We start from the raw sequence: 18,026 nt of genomic DNA on the forward strand, positions 1-18,026 counted from the left end.
ATATAGAAATTTTTGATATTTGCAACCATAGTAAAACAAAGATTGATATTTTTGATATTTATTTTATATATTTAAATGCCATTTAACAAAGAAAAACCAACCAAAAAAAATGAGTTTGCGTGTCACCTCTGACACGCGTGTCATAGGTTCGCCATCACTGATCTATAGGTATACATGCATGATCTGCAAAGTTTAATAGTAGGCAAAGAAGAGTTTGTTTTCAATTTGACCTTTTAAAATTGACCTTTGTATTGGGGATAATATTACATTTCATATTACAGCTGATTTTGAAAATGTCCAGAGATTAATTTAAATGTGATGGGATGTTTTTATTTTATTTATGTCAACTCTAAGATCCAGAGAGCTATCAGAGCCTGCCCCATGAAATTGTGGTCAATCTTGCTGCTTTTTTTGAACTTTGTGATGCACTAATCCTGCTCTGGGTACAGTCCTCCCAAGGAATAGTGTCTGATGCCAGTGTCAATGAGGTAAGGAAAAATGTATCTATTTTTATTCTAACAACATCTTTTTGGCACAAAGATTCTTAGGAACGAGACTAATTTTATTATGTCAAATATTGAGAAATTTAATTGTTCTTAACACTTTAAAGTATATACACAGTTTAAAGGTTTATTAGGGTATAATTGATATATAACAAATGGCATGTATTTAAAGTGTTCCATTATACGGTACATGTATATACCTATGAGTCCCTTACCACAATCAAGATAGTGAACATATATCCATTACCCTCAAACCTTCCTTGTGCTTTTTTGTATTCCTGTCCCTTGCCCTCACCCCAACCAGGTATCTATGGCTCTTCTTTGTGGTACTATAGCATATTCTATAAATGAAATTATGCAATACATATTCTTTTTTGTCTGATGATTTTCATTCTAAATAGTTATTTTGAGATGCATCCATATTGTTTGGTGTATCAAGAGTTCATTAAGATTGCCTAGTAATTCCATTAAATGTATGTATTGTAACTTATTTATCAATGTATGTGTTGCTGGACTTTGGAATTTTTAGTTTCATTTTAATTTACTTAAGCCTTCTAGACATCACTTGTCACATGTGGATTTAATTGAGTTTTGAATATGGATTATTCTAGTAATTCTATTAAACTAGAGTAGCAGGTCTTAAACCCTTTGGTCTCAAGACTCCTTTATGGTTTTAAAAGTTACTAAAGATCCAAAAGAACTTTTGTTTATATGGTTACATCAATATTTATTAAATTAAGATATAAACCTGACAAATATAAAAAATAGTTATTTATCTGTTTAAAAACACAATAACGAATCCATTTCATGTTAATATGAATAACATTTTAAGTGAAAAATCAACTCTTTTCCAAAACAAAAATTAATGAGAAAGAGTGCTACTGTTTTACATTTCTGTATGTCTTTTTAATTTCTGGCTTTACTAAAGAAAGCTGGATTCTCACATCTGCTTCTGCATTCATTCTCTTGCAATATATTTGTTTGGGTTGAAAAACGCCTCTATTCATAGTTTTGAGGTTGGAAAAGGGAGGAATATCTTAATAGACATTTCATATAATTGTGAATATTTTTCTTTGATACTATACCACAACTTGACAAGTGGTGGTTTTATAAAGGTTACTTGTAATATGGAATCCAAAAAAATGTCACTAATCTTGTTAAGCTAGTGTATTAAAATCCATTGGCCTAGCTTGCACTTGGGATAGACTTTTACCCTTGTGTGCATTTATAGCTAATGTATTGGTAATTTGGAAAATATTGTTCTCTGAGTTATCAGATCTTCCAAATGCTAACATATTTCATTCTTCAATATAAATAAAGTCACAGTCATAAAAAAAATTACTGCAAACCTCATCAGAAAAATCTTTTTAAAAAATATATTTTATTGATTTTTTTACAGAGAGGAAGGGAGAGGGGTAGAGAGTTAGAAACATCAATGAGAGAGAAACATCAATGAGAGAGAAACATCGATCAGCTGCCTCCTGCACGTCCCCCTACTGGGGATGTGCCCGCAACCAAGGTACATGCCCTTGACCAGAATCAAACCTGGGACCCTTCAGTCTGCAGGCTGATGCTCTATCCACTGAGCCAAACCGGTTAGGGCAGAAAAATCTTTTAATGTTGGGAAGCTTTTTCTAACTTTTAGGTTTTGCTGAAAAGCTTGAATTTTATCACTGGCAGCATATACTCTGAATTGTTTTTCATGACCTGACAGAATCACTTTATTCATTTTCAATACAGTATTTGCCAGATACCCAGTCACAGTTTGTCTATTATCTTTTTTGTGGGGGAGGAGGTGTACCATTAGTATAAATGTCAACATGGGAAAGAGGCAAGTAATGTGATATTATTGTTAACATAGCTTTAACTACATGGAAACCGTGAAAGAAATCACTAATCTTGAGACTACTTGCTGTAAAAATACATTTTTGCAAGAGCAGTGTTGGGGACTCACATTTACCTAATTTGCATTCAGAGCTACATAAATGAAAACAGTGGGTATTGTTAGAAATGGACCCTGACATATGTGGTCAGTTGATTTTTATTTTTTGGGGGGGGGGCGTTAATCCTCACCTGATGATATTTTTCCCATTGATTTTTAGAGAGAGTAGAAGGAAGGGACACACACACACACACACACACACACAGAGAGAGAGAAACACACAGAAACATAGATGTGAGAGAGACATATTGATTACTGGCCTCCCGCACACGCCCTGACTAGGGCCGAGGATCAAGCCTGCAACCGAGGTATGTGTCCTTGACTGGAATCAAACCCGTGACCCTTCAGTCCACAGGCTACAGGCCGGCAAGTCTAACCACTGAGTGACTGGGTAGCAGGGTCAGTTGATTTTGTTACTGTTTTTGCCAGATGTGCAAAGGTCGTTTACTGGAGAAAAAGAGTCTATCCTACAAATGGAACAAGTAGATGTTCATATAATAAAGTAAAAATGAGCCTTTATCCCTACCTTACATGATATCGAAAGTTATTTCAAAATGGGCCATAGCCTAATATTAAAGCCAAAACTATGAACTGTCTAAAAGAAAACAGGAGAAAATCTTCGTAACCTGAGGATAGGAAAAGATTTTGGAAGATTGTTTGTAAAAGTTTCATAAAAATCAGACACTTCTGTTCTTAATAGATAACTTTAAGAAAATGGAAACACTGGGAACAAGTGTTTAAAAATCATACATAAATTATATAAACAAACTAATAAGACAGCCGAATTTAAAAAATGTGATTTTTTTGAATAGATGTTTCTCAGAAGATGTAAGAATGCCTAGCAAGAACTTGAAAAATTGCAAGATCATTAGTTATCAAGGAAATGGAAATTGAAACCATAGTGAGGTGTCACACACCAAAATGGCTAAAATTATAATCACTACCAGCAGGTAATATTAGCAAGGAAATGGAACAACTTGGTTGGAAGTTGTTGGAAGACAACTTCCAACCAACTATACTGTTGGTTGGAAGACAAAATAGTGCAGCTGCTTTTTAAGACAAGTTGGTGGTTTCTTATAAATTACTTCTACACCTAACCATAGGACCCAGTAATTCTGTTTTCTCTAATGTAATAGCTCTGAACTTTTAAATATTAGGAGCAAAGATTTTTTGCCTTCTCTGACTTTCTTATTGTCCCTAAAAACATTCCAGTGGAATATTAGACCTTTCACATGTGCATGGTGAGTATTGGTTAATAATTGAAGTCTATGTCTTTCCTGGGAGATGTTTGTGAGCAGTTTTGGTTTCCATTGTTTTTAGATCTTGGCTTCTCTGCGGTGGCGGGACCGGTTTTGGACTGTGGCTGACACAGTAAAGGTGGATGCCCCAGGGCTGGCCCTGCTTGCCCTTCACTGGCACTGGGTTTTAAAACATCTGGTCCGTCAGATTCCCCAACTCCTGATGAACCATGAAGACAAGTAAGATTCATGTTTAGAGTAATAATGTCAATATCTATAGTATTGATGATGTTAAAAAGAAGATGGCTTGGAATTGAAACTTCTTTCTTTGGTTTATTCCCTTGGCCTACTAGTGAATGTAAATCAGATATAAAATGTAAGTGATGTCTCTTATGGTCCAGCATGTTCCCCTTTCCTTACTTCCCCTCTGCCCTTTTTCTCCTTCTCTAAAGATACTACAAAGAGGTCCAGACTGTCTCAGAGCATATTCAGAATTGCTTGGGGAGCCCAACTGGTGGCTTCACTGGTATAAAGAAGTTGCAGAAGTTCCTAGGACGACCGTTTCCTTTTAAGGTAAACTTGGAATCATGTAATAATCAAAGGTTTGACCTCTTCTCAAATTCTTCTGGAATGTGAAACTGCCATTCAGTTGGACTCATCCTTGCCTGCAAAGCTTACCTGTTAAGTGGCCAACGAATACTATTAACTGATTTGTTAAAAGTTATCATTTTACTTACTCTTGGGACTACTAAGGCTAGGTAGTAACTTTATTACTGTAAAATCTTCTGAGAACATCAGAACAAACAAACCGTATATTTTCTAGAAGCACTGTGGAAATTGTTTGAATCTTTTCTCAGACTTGAATAGGTTGCTTAAAAGAACCACATTTCTTCTCTACAGTAGGCTCTCCTGGGTTTTATTGTTTCAGGACAAGCTGGTGGTGGAGTGTTTTTCACAACTGAAAACTCTTAACAAAGCCCTTGCCATCAGGGAGCGGATGGCTGCTGTGGGGGAGAGTGTATGGCTAGAAGACATCAGTCGGCTCCAAGTGGTTGCTTCTGAATGGACATTGAAGAAAAGTCTCCTACAGGCTTGGGGGTTGGTCCTCAGAGCTAATATTCTGCAAGATACCAACCCAGGTAACATACTCTGCAATCTGGCCTGCTGACAGATACTCTCAGAGTGTGTCTGCCACCCTGCAGTCAATAAGTTCTAGGTTTTTCCCTTAGGTTTTCTTCTTTTGCTTTTCCCCCTTGGTATACTATAACTACCATTAAATAAGTGTCAGGTGTAGAGCTAAACTTCACATACATTGTTTAATTCTGGCATTAGACTTTTGCGGGGATTAATGACATTTCACAGATACAACACTCAAGCTCAGGTTAAGCTGCACTTTGGTTAAGCTCACAGTCATATTACTGGCTGTTGGGAATCTGATCCTATACGATTGACTGCTGTACAGTGATGCCACATGTGTCCTTTTGTCCAGATGAATTGAAGAATCTTGTGAATGCTCAGTGTTTAGAAGTAAAAGCCAAAGGAATTTCACTTGGTTTTCTGGAGCGAAAGCCCAGTGATGCTTCCACCCCATCTCAGCCAGATTTTACCTCCTTAATCCAACTCACCAGGAGTGTGCAGTTATGGCCTGCAATGGAGTATCTGGCTGTGCTTTGGCAGTACAAAGTGACAGCTGATTTTATGACACAGGCTTGTCTGAGAAGGTAAGCCATTTTTCTCGGGGGAACTTCTTTTCTTGTTAGATTAATCTGTGTGTCCTACATGTGACACAAAGCACAGACTTGTCTTGAGGGGGAGTAGTTGCCGAAGCAGAGGGAGGTCAGTTGCCACTTTAGAAAGCCACAACTTCTTGAAGATTCTTGCTTGTCTTCACTCCACCTTTAAAAGATGCTGGCGATTTTTCCAGTAGTATTGTTTGCTCATTTTTTAAGTAAATGTATTCTAAGTTCAATGTTTTTCATATTTCTGTACATAGCAGTTTTCTAGCCATTCATTGATAGTTCACAGCCTACCCTCTCTCCCTCTTTATTTTTGGAACAGGTCCAGTAAAAATCAGCAGCCCCATATAGATGAGGAAATAAGTAATCATATCACATTTTGTCTTAAGCACACACCAGTTGCTCCGCAAGAACTTCGAGGCCTTTGGTCCTTACTGCATCATTGGAAGGTAAAAAACCAAAATTAAAAAGAAATAAACCTCCTTTACACTATGAGCTGAGTAGATTTTTCTATGGCAGACTAGTTGCAGCACGTTTTATTTAATCTCAAAATTACATGTTGCAAACTCCATTCTTACTTGAGTTAACTTCAAGGGGGAGAATTTTTAATGTTCTTTTGCAATAGTTACCTGGGTATTTCTCAGCTCCAATCACAGGATCATTCTATTCATTTTCCAGTTAAAAGAGGATAAAATATTTGCTTATTTTTATTTTATTTTCTCAAAAATACATTGTGAGAGTGGGTTTTACTCTTCCCCCAAGAATAACTGTTGAATGTGAAAAATGGTAACTGTAGTTAATACAACTTTGTTAGTATAATCTTAATTTTTTAAATAATGTTTTATTTATCTGTTTTGCTGTTGGGAATCAATTATAATTGTTTGATTTATTTTACTTATGTAAACAGATCTCTTCTTAGTTTTTGTTTGTTTTTAATACTCACCTGAGGATATGTTTTTCATTGGTGAGAGAGAGAAATATTGATGTGAGAGAGAAACATTAGTTGGTTGCCTCATGCACATGCCCCCACCAGGGATTAAACCTGCAACCTGGGTATGTGCCCTGACTGGAAATTGAACCCGCAACACTTTGGTACATAGATAACCATCTAACCACTGAGCAACACTGACCAGGGCTCTTCTTAGTCTTATAAAATTACTAGGGGCTCAGTGCACGAATTCATGCACCTTGAAACGTGGTCTGCGAGGCTGCAGTAGGCATCGGGGTGGGTCTCAGCTCATCCTCTGTGCCCCCGCTGGGCCCCTCCTGCTGTGGTCCCCAGCCCCCTGTCTGTTGGCAATCCCGCTTCTGCCACTGCCCCCACATGCTGACAACGCCGGCCCCACTTGCACCCACTGACAGCATGGAGTGATTGGGGCCAGCGCTAGCAGCAGGTGCAAGTGGGACTGGGGCCCTCAGTGGGTGTGAGCGGCGGCTGCTGCCCTGATCGCCCCTCAGGAGCAGGGGGAGGTGGAGAAGCCTTAGGGGCGATCAGGGCCAGCAGCGGGGTTCAGTGGTGGCTCCAGCACCAGCTGTGGGTGCGAGTGCAGCTGGCGCTGGCAGTGGGTGAGAACAGCGGCTCCGACGCCAGCTGTGGGTGCGGGTGCAGGTGTGTGTGCAAGTGCAAGTGAGGCTGGTGCTGGCAGCAGGTGTGAGCGTGGGCAGGACTACAGCGTGTGGGAGCCTTTGCCCTGCCCCCCAGCTCTTAGCTCCCCCCTGGGTTTCCAATCACTGTCAGTGGCAGGGGGCTTCTTCCTGCTTTCCCTTTCGCCTCCCTGCATTTTGCCTACATATGCAAATTAACTGCCATCTTGTTGGCAGTTAACTGCCAATCTTAGTTGGCAGTTAATTTGCATATAGCCCTGATTAGCCAATGAAAAGGTAGCGTCGTACGCCAGTTACCGTTTTTCTCTTTTATTAGTGTAGATAATAAGGGTAGCTCTGGCCGGTATGGGTCAGTGGTTAGAGCGTTGACCCATGCACCAAAGTGTCAAGGGTCAAGGAGATGTACCTGGGTTGCAGGTTCAATGTGTGAGGAAACTGATTGATGTTTCTCCCTCACATCAATGTTTTTCTCTGTCTACCTTTTTTTTCCTCTTCAGTCAATGAAAAAACATATCCACAAGTGACAATTAAAAATATATATATATATATTTTTCAGGATAAGTTACTTTACCAAAATCACCAGGATGGCAGAAAATTAGGAACATCAGGATTAATATCTTTAAACCCATATTAATTTTAAATGGATCTTATAGAGGCCATATAACTTGATTTATGAAATATTTCTCATAAAGATTAATTATTCTTTATCTAATTATTCTTTATCTCTAGGTGTCTATAGAAGAAGTTGCCTCTCTGTGGTCTGACTTATTTAATTCCACATTTATGTCTTTCTGGAGCAGTACTGTGACCACAAATCCAGAGTACTGGCTCACATGGAGCCCTCTGACCGATGTGCAGCAGAGGGAGAGGCCCAAGTCTCTTTTGGACTCCACACTGAAGGTTTGTTGGCATAAAACATAAAAATGTTTGGTGACAGTGGAAAAGATTTTACAATAGATCTAGCAATACCTGTTAGCATAAAGCAGTGACTAAGTAATTATAGGACTTTATTTTCTACAGGATTTTAATAAGTGTACCCTCAAAGGAGATATTCTGTTTTAAATGATTTGGGAAGTTCTGCATTAAAGAATAAAAGGTTCCTTAAAAAGTATTTTATCTCTTTTTTAATTAAAATACTCTTGACTAATTACAAAACATTTAAACACAGCATACATGTGTTCATGTGTGTGTATGTGCATGTATAGTAAAATTCAGTAGAAATAATCACTCTTTGTATCTTTTCATTTGTTAAATATGTTTTTATTGATTTTAGAGAGAGAGAGGGAGAAACATCAATTGGCTGCCTTCTGCACACCCACTATCAGGGATTGAACCTGCAACGCAGGGCATGTGCCCCGACTGGGAATTGAACTTGGGCCTTTTCGTGCATGGGATGATGCTCAACCAACTGAGCCACACCATACAGGGCTTTGCTCTGTATCTTGTTTACCTGTATTTTATATTAAATATATACATGAACAAAAATAGATCTTTTTTTGTTTACATAATACATTATGGAAACATGTACCTGTCATTCCAGCGTACTCTTTTTTTTAAATTTAAATTCTTTATTGTTGAAAGTATTACATATGTCTCCTTTTTTCTGCCATTGATCTCTCCCGCCTGCTCCCATCCTCCAGCACGTGCCCTTGACCCCTGCTGTGTGTGTCCATTAGTTATGCTTACACGCATGAATGCAAGTCCTTTGGTTGATCTCTTACCGCGTCCCCCCTTCCCCCCACCTTCCCTCTGAGGTTTGTTGCTTCTTTGCCTCTATATCTGTTTTTGTTCATCAGTTTATGTTGTTCTAGCTTATTCTTTTTAAGGTATTCCATCCTTCAGATGTGCTGGAATTTATTTAATCATAGGTTTTGAGGTTTATTGTCTGTATTTCCTCCCTTTCCTGTAATAAGCATACTTTATCAATTCCCCTTGCATAAGTTTTTTTCACTTTGAATATTTCTGTGGATATAAGAACTGGAATTTAAATCCTTGATTAAAGGATGCACGGTTAAAGAAATTTATAGCTATTACCAGCATGTCAGTCAGGTGGTTTTTGTTTTACTTTTAAAAAAAAATATTTATTTTTTAATTTATTAAATCTTTATTGTTCAGATTATTGCATTTGTTCCTCTTTTTTCCCTCCCATAACTCCTCTCCTCCCAGTTCCCACCCCACCCTCTGCCCTCACTCCCCACCCACTGTCCTCATCCATAGGTGCACGATTTTTGTCCAGTCTCTTCTCGCATCCCCCACACCCCTTTCCCCCCCCAGAATAGTCAGTCCATTCCCTTTCTATGTCCCTGATTCTATTCTATTCACCAGATTATTTTGTTCATCAGATTTTTTTATTCACTTGATGTTTAGATTCACATATTGTTAGATATGTATTTGTTGTCACTTTGTTCAGAATTTTTATCTTTACCCTTTTATGATGTGTCTTGGTGTGGTCCTCTTTGGATTCCTTTTGTTTGGGGTTCTGTGCACTTCCTGGACTTGTAAGACTATTTCTTTCACCAGGCAGGGGAAGTTTTCTGTCATTATTTCTTCAAATAGGCTTTCAATATCTTGCTTTCTCTCATCTTCTGGCACCCCTCTAATTCTGATGTCCGTTCCATCTTTTAGTTGTATTTTTGAAGTGGTTGTGTGAGGCAGCAATCTATAGTGTTTACCTATGCCGCCATCTTGGTTTTCCTTTTTAAATATGCTAGGAGCCAGTAAAGAGGGAGATCATGAAGCTCTGGACAACCACAGGAGGCCTTGGGACTAGAGCACAGTTTCCTTTATTCATGAGGACCTGTTTCTCCATCACATCGCCACACTGGTGTTATCAGCATGAAATTAGACAATTTTTACAATCTCATTTTAATCCATACACCTTTGATTACTTTTTGAGATTGAATATGATTACGTATCATTCATGTTCATTGCCCATTTTGTTTAAAAAATTGGGTTCGTCATTTTATTATTGGCTACCTCTTTTAAAAAAAAATATTTCTATTGATTTCGGAGAGAAAGGGAGACGGAAAGAGAGAGAAATGTCATTGATGAGAGAGAATCATAGATCAGCTGCCTCATGCACACTCCGCACTGGGGATGGAGCCCACAACCCAGGCATATGCCCTGATGGGGATCAAATGTGACCTGGTTCATAGATTGCTGCTCAACGCCTGAGCCATGCTGGCTGGGCTTAGTGTCTTCTTTTTAAATATGCTTACCCCTTTCTGCTTTCTGGCTTTGGTGCCGTGCTACTTGTTTATTCATTTTTTATTTTGTCATTATTTTTAAATCTATTGGGGTAACATTGATTAATAAAATTGTTTAGGTTTCAAGTGTGCAGTTCTGTGATACATCATCTGTATATGGCAGGTCTTGTGCTTTTTTAAAAAAACTCTTCCTTCACTATACCTAGAATTAAAAAAACTATTCCCATAATTCTTTCTGTATTTTTATTTTGTATTTAAATCAAGTTTATCTGGATATCTTGTTTTTTGAGGTAGACTTACAAATTTTTTATTTTTTGCAAACGTATCCGAATGCTGTATAACAGCACCATTTTTGACTAATTAACCCTTTCACTCTCATTTGAAATGCCACCTTGATTATATATTTTATTTTCCCATAAATGTTCAAGAATTTACTTTTGGAGTCTTTTCTATTCTGTTGCTCTATCAAAACTGTTATGTTTTGTTTTTAGTGAAAAATATCTCTCAAAGCTCTTAGGTGATAAACATTATGGGTCCCTGAGAGTTGAATAGCGTTTCCTGTTACATGTGTTTGCTCAGCTTTTGCTGAGGACAGCTACTGTGTCCCAGATGAACAGTCCAAGGAGCACAGCTTGGCAAACTTTGTCCCTGACTCTTACATTTGTCTCCTAGTTCTTTGCCTCTCAATCTCACCTTTCTGCAGTGTGTTCCGAGCTGTACTGCAAGAGTGGCCTTCCTGCCCTAACTGGTTTGGCTCAGTGGATAGAGCGTCGGCCTGCGGATTGAAGGGTCCCAGGTTCGATTCCGGTCAAGGGCATGTATCTTGGTTGTGGGCACATCCCAGTAGGAAGTGTGCAGAAAGCAGCTGATTGATGTTTCTCTCTCATCGATGTTTCTAACACTCTATCCCTCTCCCTTCCTCTCTGTAAAAAATCAATAAAATACATTAAAAAAAAAGGCCTTCCTAATGTCCAGGATTCAGGGGTTTTCCTCGCATTACTGAAGCACTCATTGCTCCTCATTCCTGGAGAATAGAGTCTACATTCCTTTAAGGCAGCGGTTCTCAACCTGTGGGTCGTGACCCCTTTGGGGGTCGAACGACCCTTTCACAGGGGTCGCCTAAGACCATCGGAAAACACATATATAATTACATACTGTTTTTGTGATTAATCACTATGGTTTAATTATGTTCAATTTGTAACAATGAAAATACATCCTGCATATCAGATATTTACATTACCATTCATAACAGTAGCAAAATGACAGTTATGAAGTAGCAACGAGAATAATTTTATGGTTGGGGGTCACCACAACATGAGAAACTGTATTAAAGGGTTGCGGCATTAGGAAGGTTGAGAACCACTGGATTAAGGCCTGCTAACACCTTTCACCATTTAGTCCTCCTGGTCCTAGCAACCTGAACCTCTTTTCCTTATTCTTTTACTTACCTCTAAGATGCCAGTGCTACTTATTGAAATCCTTTTAATTAATTTCTAAAGTGACTTAACTCTATCCATTAGGGCCCTGGCAGTCTCAGTAGAGCCATGTTCTCCAAGTGCTGCTTCGAAGTCTTGACCAGCAGCTGCAGAGCAAGTCCCTGGGATGTGAGCGGCCTCCCCATCCTATCCTCCTCGCATGTCACTCTGGGAGAGTGGGTTGAAAGAGCCCAGCAGCTCCGGGACATCAGCTCAGTGCTTTGGACCAACATGGCTGTCCCTTCAGTAGCAGAGTTCAGGTACTCCCTCCCCCTGGGCAGGCTGTAAAGCTCCTTTCGTTTCTCCAGAGTATGCATCAGGAACCTCAGTCAGAAATTGCTTCTCTGGTGGCCAGTTCTGGTAGGTGAAGGCCAGGGTGTTTTCTGGCTGGATCAGCAGGTTTTCGACCTATCACAGGCTACTGTGAACTGGCCAGCTGCTCAGTCAATTTTAAGCATGTCATGATCAAGAGAGTAATGCGTAGAAAATCATAGATTATATGAAAATGAAAACACCTAGTATTGGAGTGCAGTCTTTCATGTCATAGTATGAGAAAGGAATGCTGTTTGATGCAATGCAAACACTTAAGTGCTTCCTTATCCCCTCAGACGCACAGATTCCCAGCTCCAGGGGCTTGTGCTGTGCCGACACCTGGCAGGCCTGGCTGAGCTGCTCCCCGAGACCCTACGGCAGGAATACATACACAACTGCGAGCAGCTGCTGCTTGGGGACAGCCAGGCTTTTCAGCACGTGGGCCAGACTCTTGGGGACATGGCTGGGCAGGAGTTGCTGCCCAAAGACCTGTTGTGCCTCTTGCTTACCTCCCTACGCCTCCTGTTCGGGGAAGGGGAGGGTAAGCGGGACCTTCCTGAGCCAGCCCGGCGTGGGAGCCTCTGGGTGAGCCTCGGCCTGCTCCAGATTCAGACATGGCTTCCCCAGGCACGCTTCGACCCTGCAGTGAAGAGGGAATACAAGCTCAGATATGCCAAGGAAGAGGTATGGAGACGAGAATTGGGGCATGGGCTCCATCCTGACTGGCTGGGTTTACTTAGTGTGTTAACCCCTTTCACTCCCTTTTGGGGGCACAGAGCATCAAAGGGGCAATTTTGCTCAAGATGCCCTGTGACTTCCCAGGATTGTGTTCTAAAGACTGCTTTTTCCCTCTGGGAGTTCCTCTGCGTGCGCTCAGGCCCTGGGAGAGGGGCCCTACCTAGGATGCTGCTGTGTCTGGCTATAGGCTTCAGTGGGCAGAGGGCAAGACAGCAGAACACCTGAGGCACTGCCAGGGAAGTGCTGTAGCCTTACTATCCAGACGCCCTGCCCTGGAACTAAGTTTTGGATATTTGATTTGGAAAGTACTTCAGACAGACTATAGTATTCTATGGGTTTTGAACTTTTGTTGTTCGGTATTGAAAAGTCCAGAATCAAGTACATTCAGATCTTACGGGTACCTTTTCTATTTGAACCAAACCAGGAACTGCCTACATGAAGATAGTGAGATACTAGTTCTGTATTTTGAAGGAAAATTGTATTAATTGAGGTGAAGGCTAAGTTGCTATAGCAGAGTCCCAAAAGTTCAGTGTTGAAAATAAGGTAGTTTCTTTCACCTAATCACTTGAGGGACCTACCTGAGTCACCCCTCAGGTCATTCAGGAGCCCCAGTTCTTCCAGTCCAGTGCTCTACCCTCCCCCCAGGGCATCGTCCTCTCGGGCAAGGTCTTAGCTGGGCATAGCAGACCAGCTTCTCCCTTTCAATTAGTTATACCAGCTGCAGTGCGAGTGGAAGACCCGAAACCTCTCGTCCGAGCTACAGACCGGAAGAGACCTGGAAGATGAAGTCATTATCAGTTACTCTCATCCTCATATCAGGTAACACAGCAGAGTGGTTATTTGTGTTGGAGATTATAGTCTCTCCTTTTAAAAAAAGCATTTCGAGGTTGACCTTTGTAATGTAATTACAGTGTTAGCAGAGGTGATGATATATATCTCTGAACCACATTAACAATTAGATCCCAAAGCCATGGTTATAGTCAGGAAAAGATATCCTCTGGGAAAGGAGGGGCCGGATTCACATGGGGCCAAGAGGGTTGAAAACAGAACTTATTCTTCACATGGAAGAAGTTGGGTGTGATGAGGTCCACTGTGTGGGTCTGTTGCTTTAGGAAATACTGCATGGTATTTGGGTTCTGAGTGCCTCTCAGAACTGCATCTGCCCTTTGAATTTGGACTTTGAGTAGGCCACTTAATGCCTTTAAGCTTCAGTACCCATATCTGTAAAAGGATACTAGTACCCACTTCAGTGAGCTGTGATGAGATATGCATCTAAATTGCTCAATTAACATCATGTGTGGCATGTAGTAACTGCTCTCTATATTATCCATTTTTATTATAATTGTTAATATCATCATATTATCCCTTACTAGCAGAAATGTCTTCATTTTATTTTCCTGACAGCTCAGTCTAGATTTCTTGCTCTTCTTTTTGTATTATTTTGCCTTTAGGTTGCTTTACCAAAGAATTGATCAGCTGGAGAATCTAATACGCAGCCTGTCGAAGAAGCAGGCCTTTAGACCCCAGCTGCCTGCATATGAGTCCTTGGTGCAGGAGATCCACCACTACATCTCCAGCATTGCCAAGGCCCCAGCTGTTCAGGATCTGCTCACACGGCTCCTGCAGGCCCTGCAGATGGACGGGCTTCGGTCTGCCCAGGTGGCCCAGAACCTTCTGAAGGAGGAAGCCTCCTGGCAGCAGTCGCACCACCAGTTCAGGAGGCGGCTGGCCGAGGAGTACGCCCTGTATCCAGACTCCGTGACCCCACTGCAGGCATCCATCTTGCAGATGCAGCATGGCATGAGGCTAGTGGCATCAGAGGTCCACTCCTCACTCCACAGCAGCGTGGTCTGTGCAGACAGGCTGGACACTCTGGTCGCATCCCTGTTGGCTTTCCCATCGGTGGGCCCCACCTTCCCCACTTACTATGCTCATGCAGATGCTTTGTGCTCAGTCAAGTCAGAGGAGGTTCTGCGAGGCCTTGGGAAGTTGACCCTCAAGCGCTCAGGAGGAAAGGAGCTGGAAGGCAAGAGCCAGAGACCCTGCCCCACCCGAGAACAGCTGCTGCTGAACGCCCTTCTTTACCTGCGTTCCCATGTGCTCTGCAAGGGAGAGCTGGACCAGAGGGCCTTGCAGCTCTTCAGACACGTGTGCCAGGTAAGCCTGTCCCAGTGCGGGTCTGCCCCAACCCCCACTCAAGGGAACTGGGAGAACAAGCGGGGCACCTGCAGGACGGCAGTGTCAGTCAGTGTTCATAGAGACTGTGATTCCTGAGGGGGATCTACTGTTGTTTCTTTTATTTCCTATTTAACGGTGGGGTTTGGAGGCCTTTGTTCCTCAGTTTTTAAGAGATTAAAAAAATCATAGTGATATTAGCCCTTTATCTGTGTTACACACTGCAAAGAATTTGTTGGTTTTCTTTTGACTTTGTTAGTTTTTGTCATATAATTTTTTATTACTATGAATAAAATAACATCTTTTTTTCCCCTTACCAACAAAATCAACTTGTTCTCATTTAAAACAGTTAAAATAGTAAATATTAGCAAAAATTACTATTATTTACCAAACTCTGTTAACATGTTGGTGTTTCCCATTCTAGGCTTGCTTATTTGTGTCTATGTATATATATGTCTGTGACATTCTTATTTTAAGTCATTCCTCCCAGTGGTTTATAGTTTTTTGTTTAGCAATAGAACCTTTTTAAAAATAAAAATCTTAACATAGTGACCCAATATTTAACTGATAAAAATGTACTGGTTGAAAACAATTCCATCCCTCCCATGGTCCCTGAGATGGGTCCTTTAGTCACTACAAACCAGTAATAAAGTCCATTCTGTTTTGTGACTTGCTTTAAAAAACCCTAATAGCATTTGGTGATTATTTTCCCCAGCATTCTTTACTTGCATCATGTTCAGCTGCTGCCTAGTTTTCCATTGTGTGGGTATGATATAAGTCATTTAAATAATTTCCTATAATTGAAGATTTGTATTTCTATGTACTTCTTCCTGCTGTTTTTTGGGAAAAACCCAACAACACTATAAATAGTCTTAAAACCAGGTCTTTGCATATAAATTCTAGGCAGCAGAATTGCTGGGACAAAGATTAACTGCTTGGGCCAGCTGTGGGCAAACTACGGCCCGCGGGCCGGATCCGGCCCGTTTGAAATGAATAAAACTATTGAAAAAAAAGACCATACCCTTTTATGTAATGATGTTTACTTTCGATTTATATTAGTTCACACAAACACTCCATCCATGCTTTTGTTCTGGCCCTCTGATCCAGTTTAAGAACCCATTGTGGCCCTCGAGTCAAAAAGTTTGCCCACCCCTGGCTTGGGCTTTTAATACAAATTATCTTACTGAATGGTGGATACTTATCTTCATCAATACTCTGTGGTTTCCTTATTTTATACTTTTGCCAATATAAGGACTTAAAATCTTAGAGATAATGGGGGATTTAAGAAATGCCTGATAAGGCATATTCCAGTTTTGCCTGATTGGTAGTGAATCACACCCCCACACTGCCCCTCCCCTCTTGTGGTCACCCCCCCCCACCACCCAACCTGTCCTTAGTGCAGAGCACCATTAACCCCTGACAGGAAGTTTTTTACACCTGTAAAATGCTAATGCTGTGGCAAGGGGGGGATTTAGGAAAGGGGTCGCTGTAGACACAGTTTGAAAACAAAGGCCATTTGCTCTCTGTTCCCTGAAAATTAGTTTCTTGGATGTTGGCATTTATTTGTTTTTTAACCATGATATTCTGTTTTCACGAGAAATTAAAAGATAGTAAATCTTGTGCTTTTTCATTGTAAGTGACTCAGCAAAGGCAAATAAGCTTCCTTCTGAATGTGTGACTTTTCAGGAAGTCATCAATGAATGGGATGAGCAGGAACGCCTTGCCCAAGAGAAGGCCGAGCAGGAGAACAGCCTGTACAGATATAGGAGCAGGAGCTCCCGGACAGCCCTGAGCGAGGAGGAAGAGGAGGAGCGGGAGTTCAGAAGACAGTTTCCACTGCATCAGCAGGTCAGGATTTGTTCTGGAATGAATTCCCTTGATAACACACACACACACACACTTCCCTCCAATGGTTTTGCAGTCTTTTTACTAGATCATATATATATAAAATATGCAAAGTGTACCTTTGGGAATGAGACTGGAAGACCAAGAGTTTGATTGTTTGCTCTGATGTGCGCTGACCATCGGGGCAGAACGGAACGAAGGGAGGCCCTGGCCAGCAGCCGGGGAAGGGAGGACCCAGCCGGCAGTCGAAAGGCCCCAATCTGCCCTGATCATTGGCCAGGCCTAGGGACTCTACCTGTGCACGAATTTCATGTACCAGGCCTCTAGTTGCATATAAGTCACTACCTCATTTTCTTGATTGTTCACACTCTATCTTTTCCCTTCCTTTTAGTCTGATAAGAACTGGATTTAATATTTCTTTAAAGTTTGATTGTTCTAATGTTATTTACAGGACTTCGCAGATATTTTGGTAGAACCAACACTAGAGGAGAAGGGAACTTCAGATGGGCAAGAAGCAGCAGCAGCCACAGACCCCACCCTCCTCTCCTCAAGCTCCATGCAGGCTGTGATGCTGATTCACCAGCAGCTGTGCCTCAGCTTTGCTCGGTCCCTCTGGTACCAACAGACTCTGCCACAGCATGAGGCAAAGCACTACCTCAGCCTGTTTCTGTCCTGCTATCAGACTGGGGCATCTCTGGTGACACACTTCTACCCCCTAATGGGTACGGCTATTTACTTCGTTATACTCTTAGGAAATCAAAATGAATAGATATCATTGCTACTTCTGGAACAATGAAACCATTACCTCCCTGTTTTTCCTGGATTTAAAATTTTTTTTGTTTAAGGTATTACGTATGTGTCCTTATCCCCTCATTACCTCCTGCACGCGCGCACCCCCCCATCTGTGCCCATTGTTATGCTTACATGCATGCATATAAGTCCTTTGGTCGATCTCTCCCCCTTCTCACCCTCCCCTGCCCTCCCTCTTAGGTTCAATGATCTGATTGATGCTTCTCTGTCTCTGGATTTCTTTCCTTTTTTTTTTTTTTAATATTTATTATGTTCCACAAATTAGTGAGATCATGTGATATTTATCTTCCTCTGACTGGCTTATTTCACTTAGCATAATTTGACCCAGTGACCCCAGTTCTAGGAATATATTCCAAGAAACTAGAAACACAAATCAGAAAGGATATATGCACCCGTAGGTTCATAGCATCACAATTTACCACAGCTGAGATTTGGAAACAC

At 41.1% G+C, this 18,026-nt stretch overlaps 1 protein-coding gene across 1 annotated transcript in view; it reads left to right on the forward strand.

The window, feature by feature from the left end:
- The window catches only part of MDN1 (midasin AAA ATPase 1), a 161,271-nt gene that overhangs the window by 97,043 nt on the left and 46,202 nt on the right, over positions 1 to 18,026 (forward strand). The window contains exons 53-65 of the mRNA XM_015557675.1: positions 355 to 488; positions 3,766 to 3,923; positions 4,136 to 4,256; positions 4,612 to 4,822; positions 5,173 to 5,404; positions 5,742 to 5,868; positions 7,754 to 7,924; positions 11,751 to 11,965; positions 12,314 to 12,701; positions 13,465 to 13,574; positions 14,207 to 14,912; positions 16,617 to 16,778; positions 17,227 to 17,497. Of these exons, the coding sequence (XP_015413161.1) occupies positions 355 to 488; positions 3,766 to 3,923; positions 4,136 to 4,256; positions 4,612 to 4,822; positions 5,173 to 5,404; positions 5,742 to 5,868; positions 7,754 to 7,924; positions 11,751 to 11,965; positions 12,314 to 12,701; positions 13,465 to 13,574; positions 14,207 to 14,912; positions 16,617 to 16,778; positions 17,227 to 17,497 (3,006 nt within the window). The remainder of the gene's footprint in view (positions 1 to 354; positions 489 to 3,765; positions 3,924 to 4,135; positions 4,257 to 4,611; positions 4,823 to 5,172; positions 5,405 to 5,741; positions 5,869 to 7,753; positions 7,925 to 11,750; positions 11,966 to 12,313; positions 12,702 to 13,464; positions 13,575 to 14,206; positions 14,913 to 16,616; positions 16,779 to 17,226; positions 17,498 to 18,026) is intronic.

The sequence above is a fragment of the Myotis davidii genome, unplaced genomic scaffold (assembly GCF_000327345.1).
Source record: "Myotis davidii unplaced genomic scaffold, ASM32734v1 scaffold269, whole genome shotgun sequence".
Taxonomy (NCBI): domain Eukaryota; kingdom Metazoa; phylum Chordata; class Mammalia; order Chiroptera; family Vespertilionidae; genus Myotis; species Myotis davidii.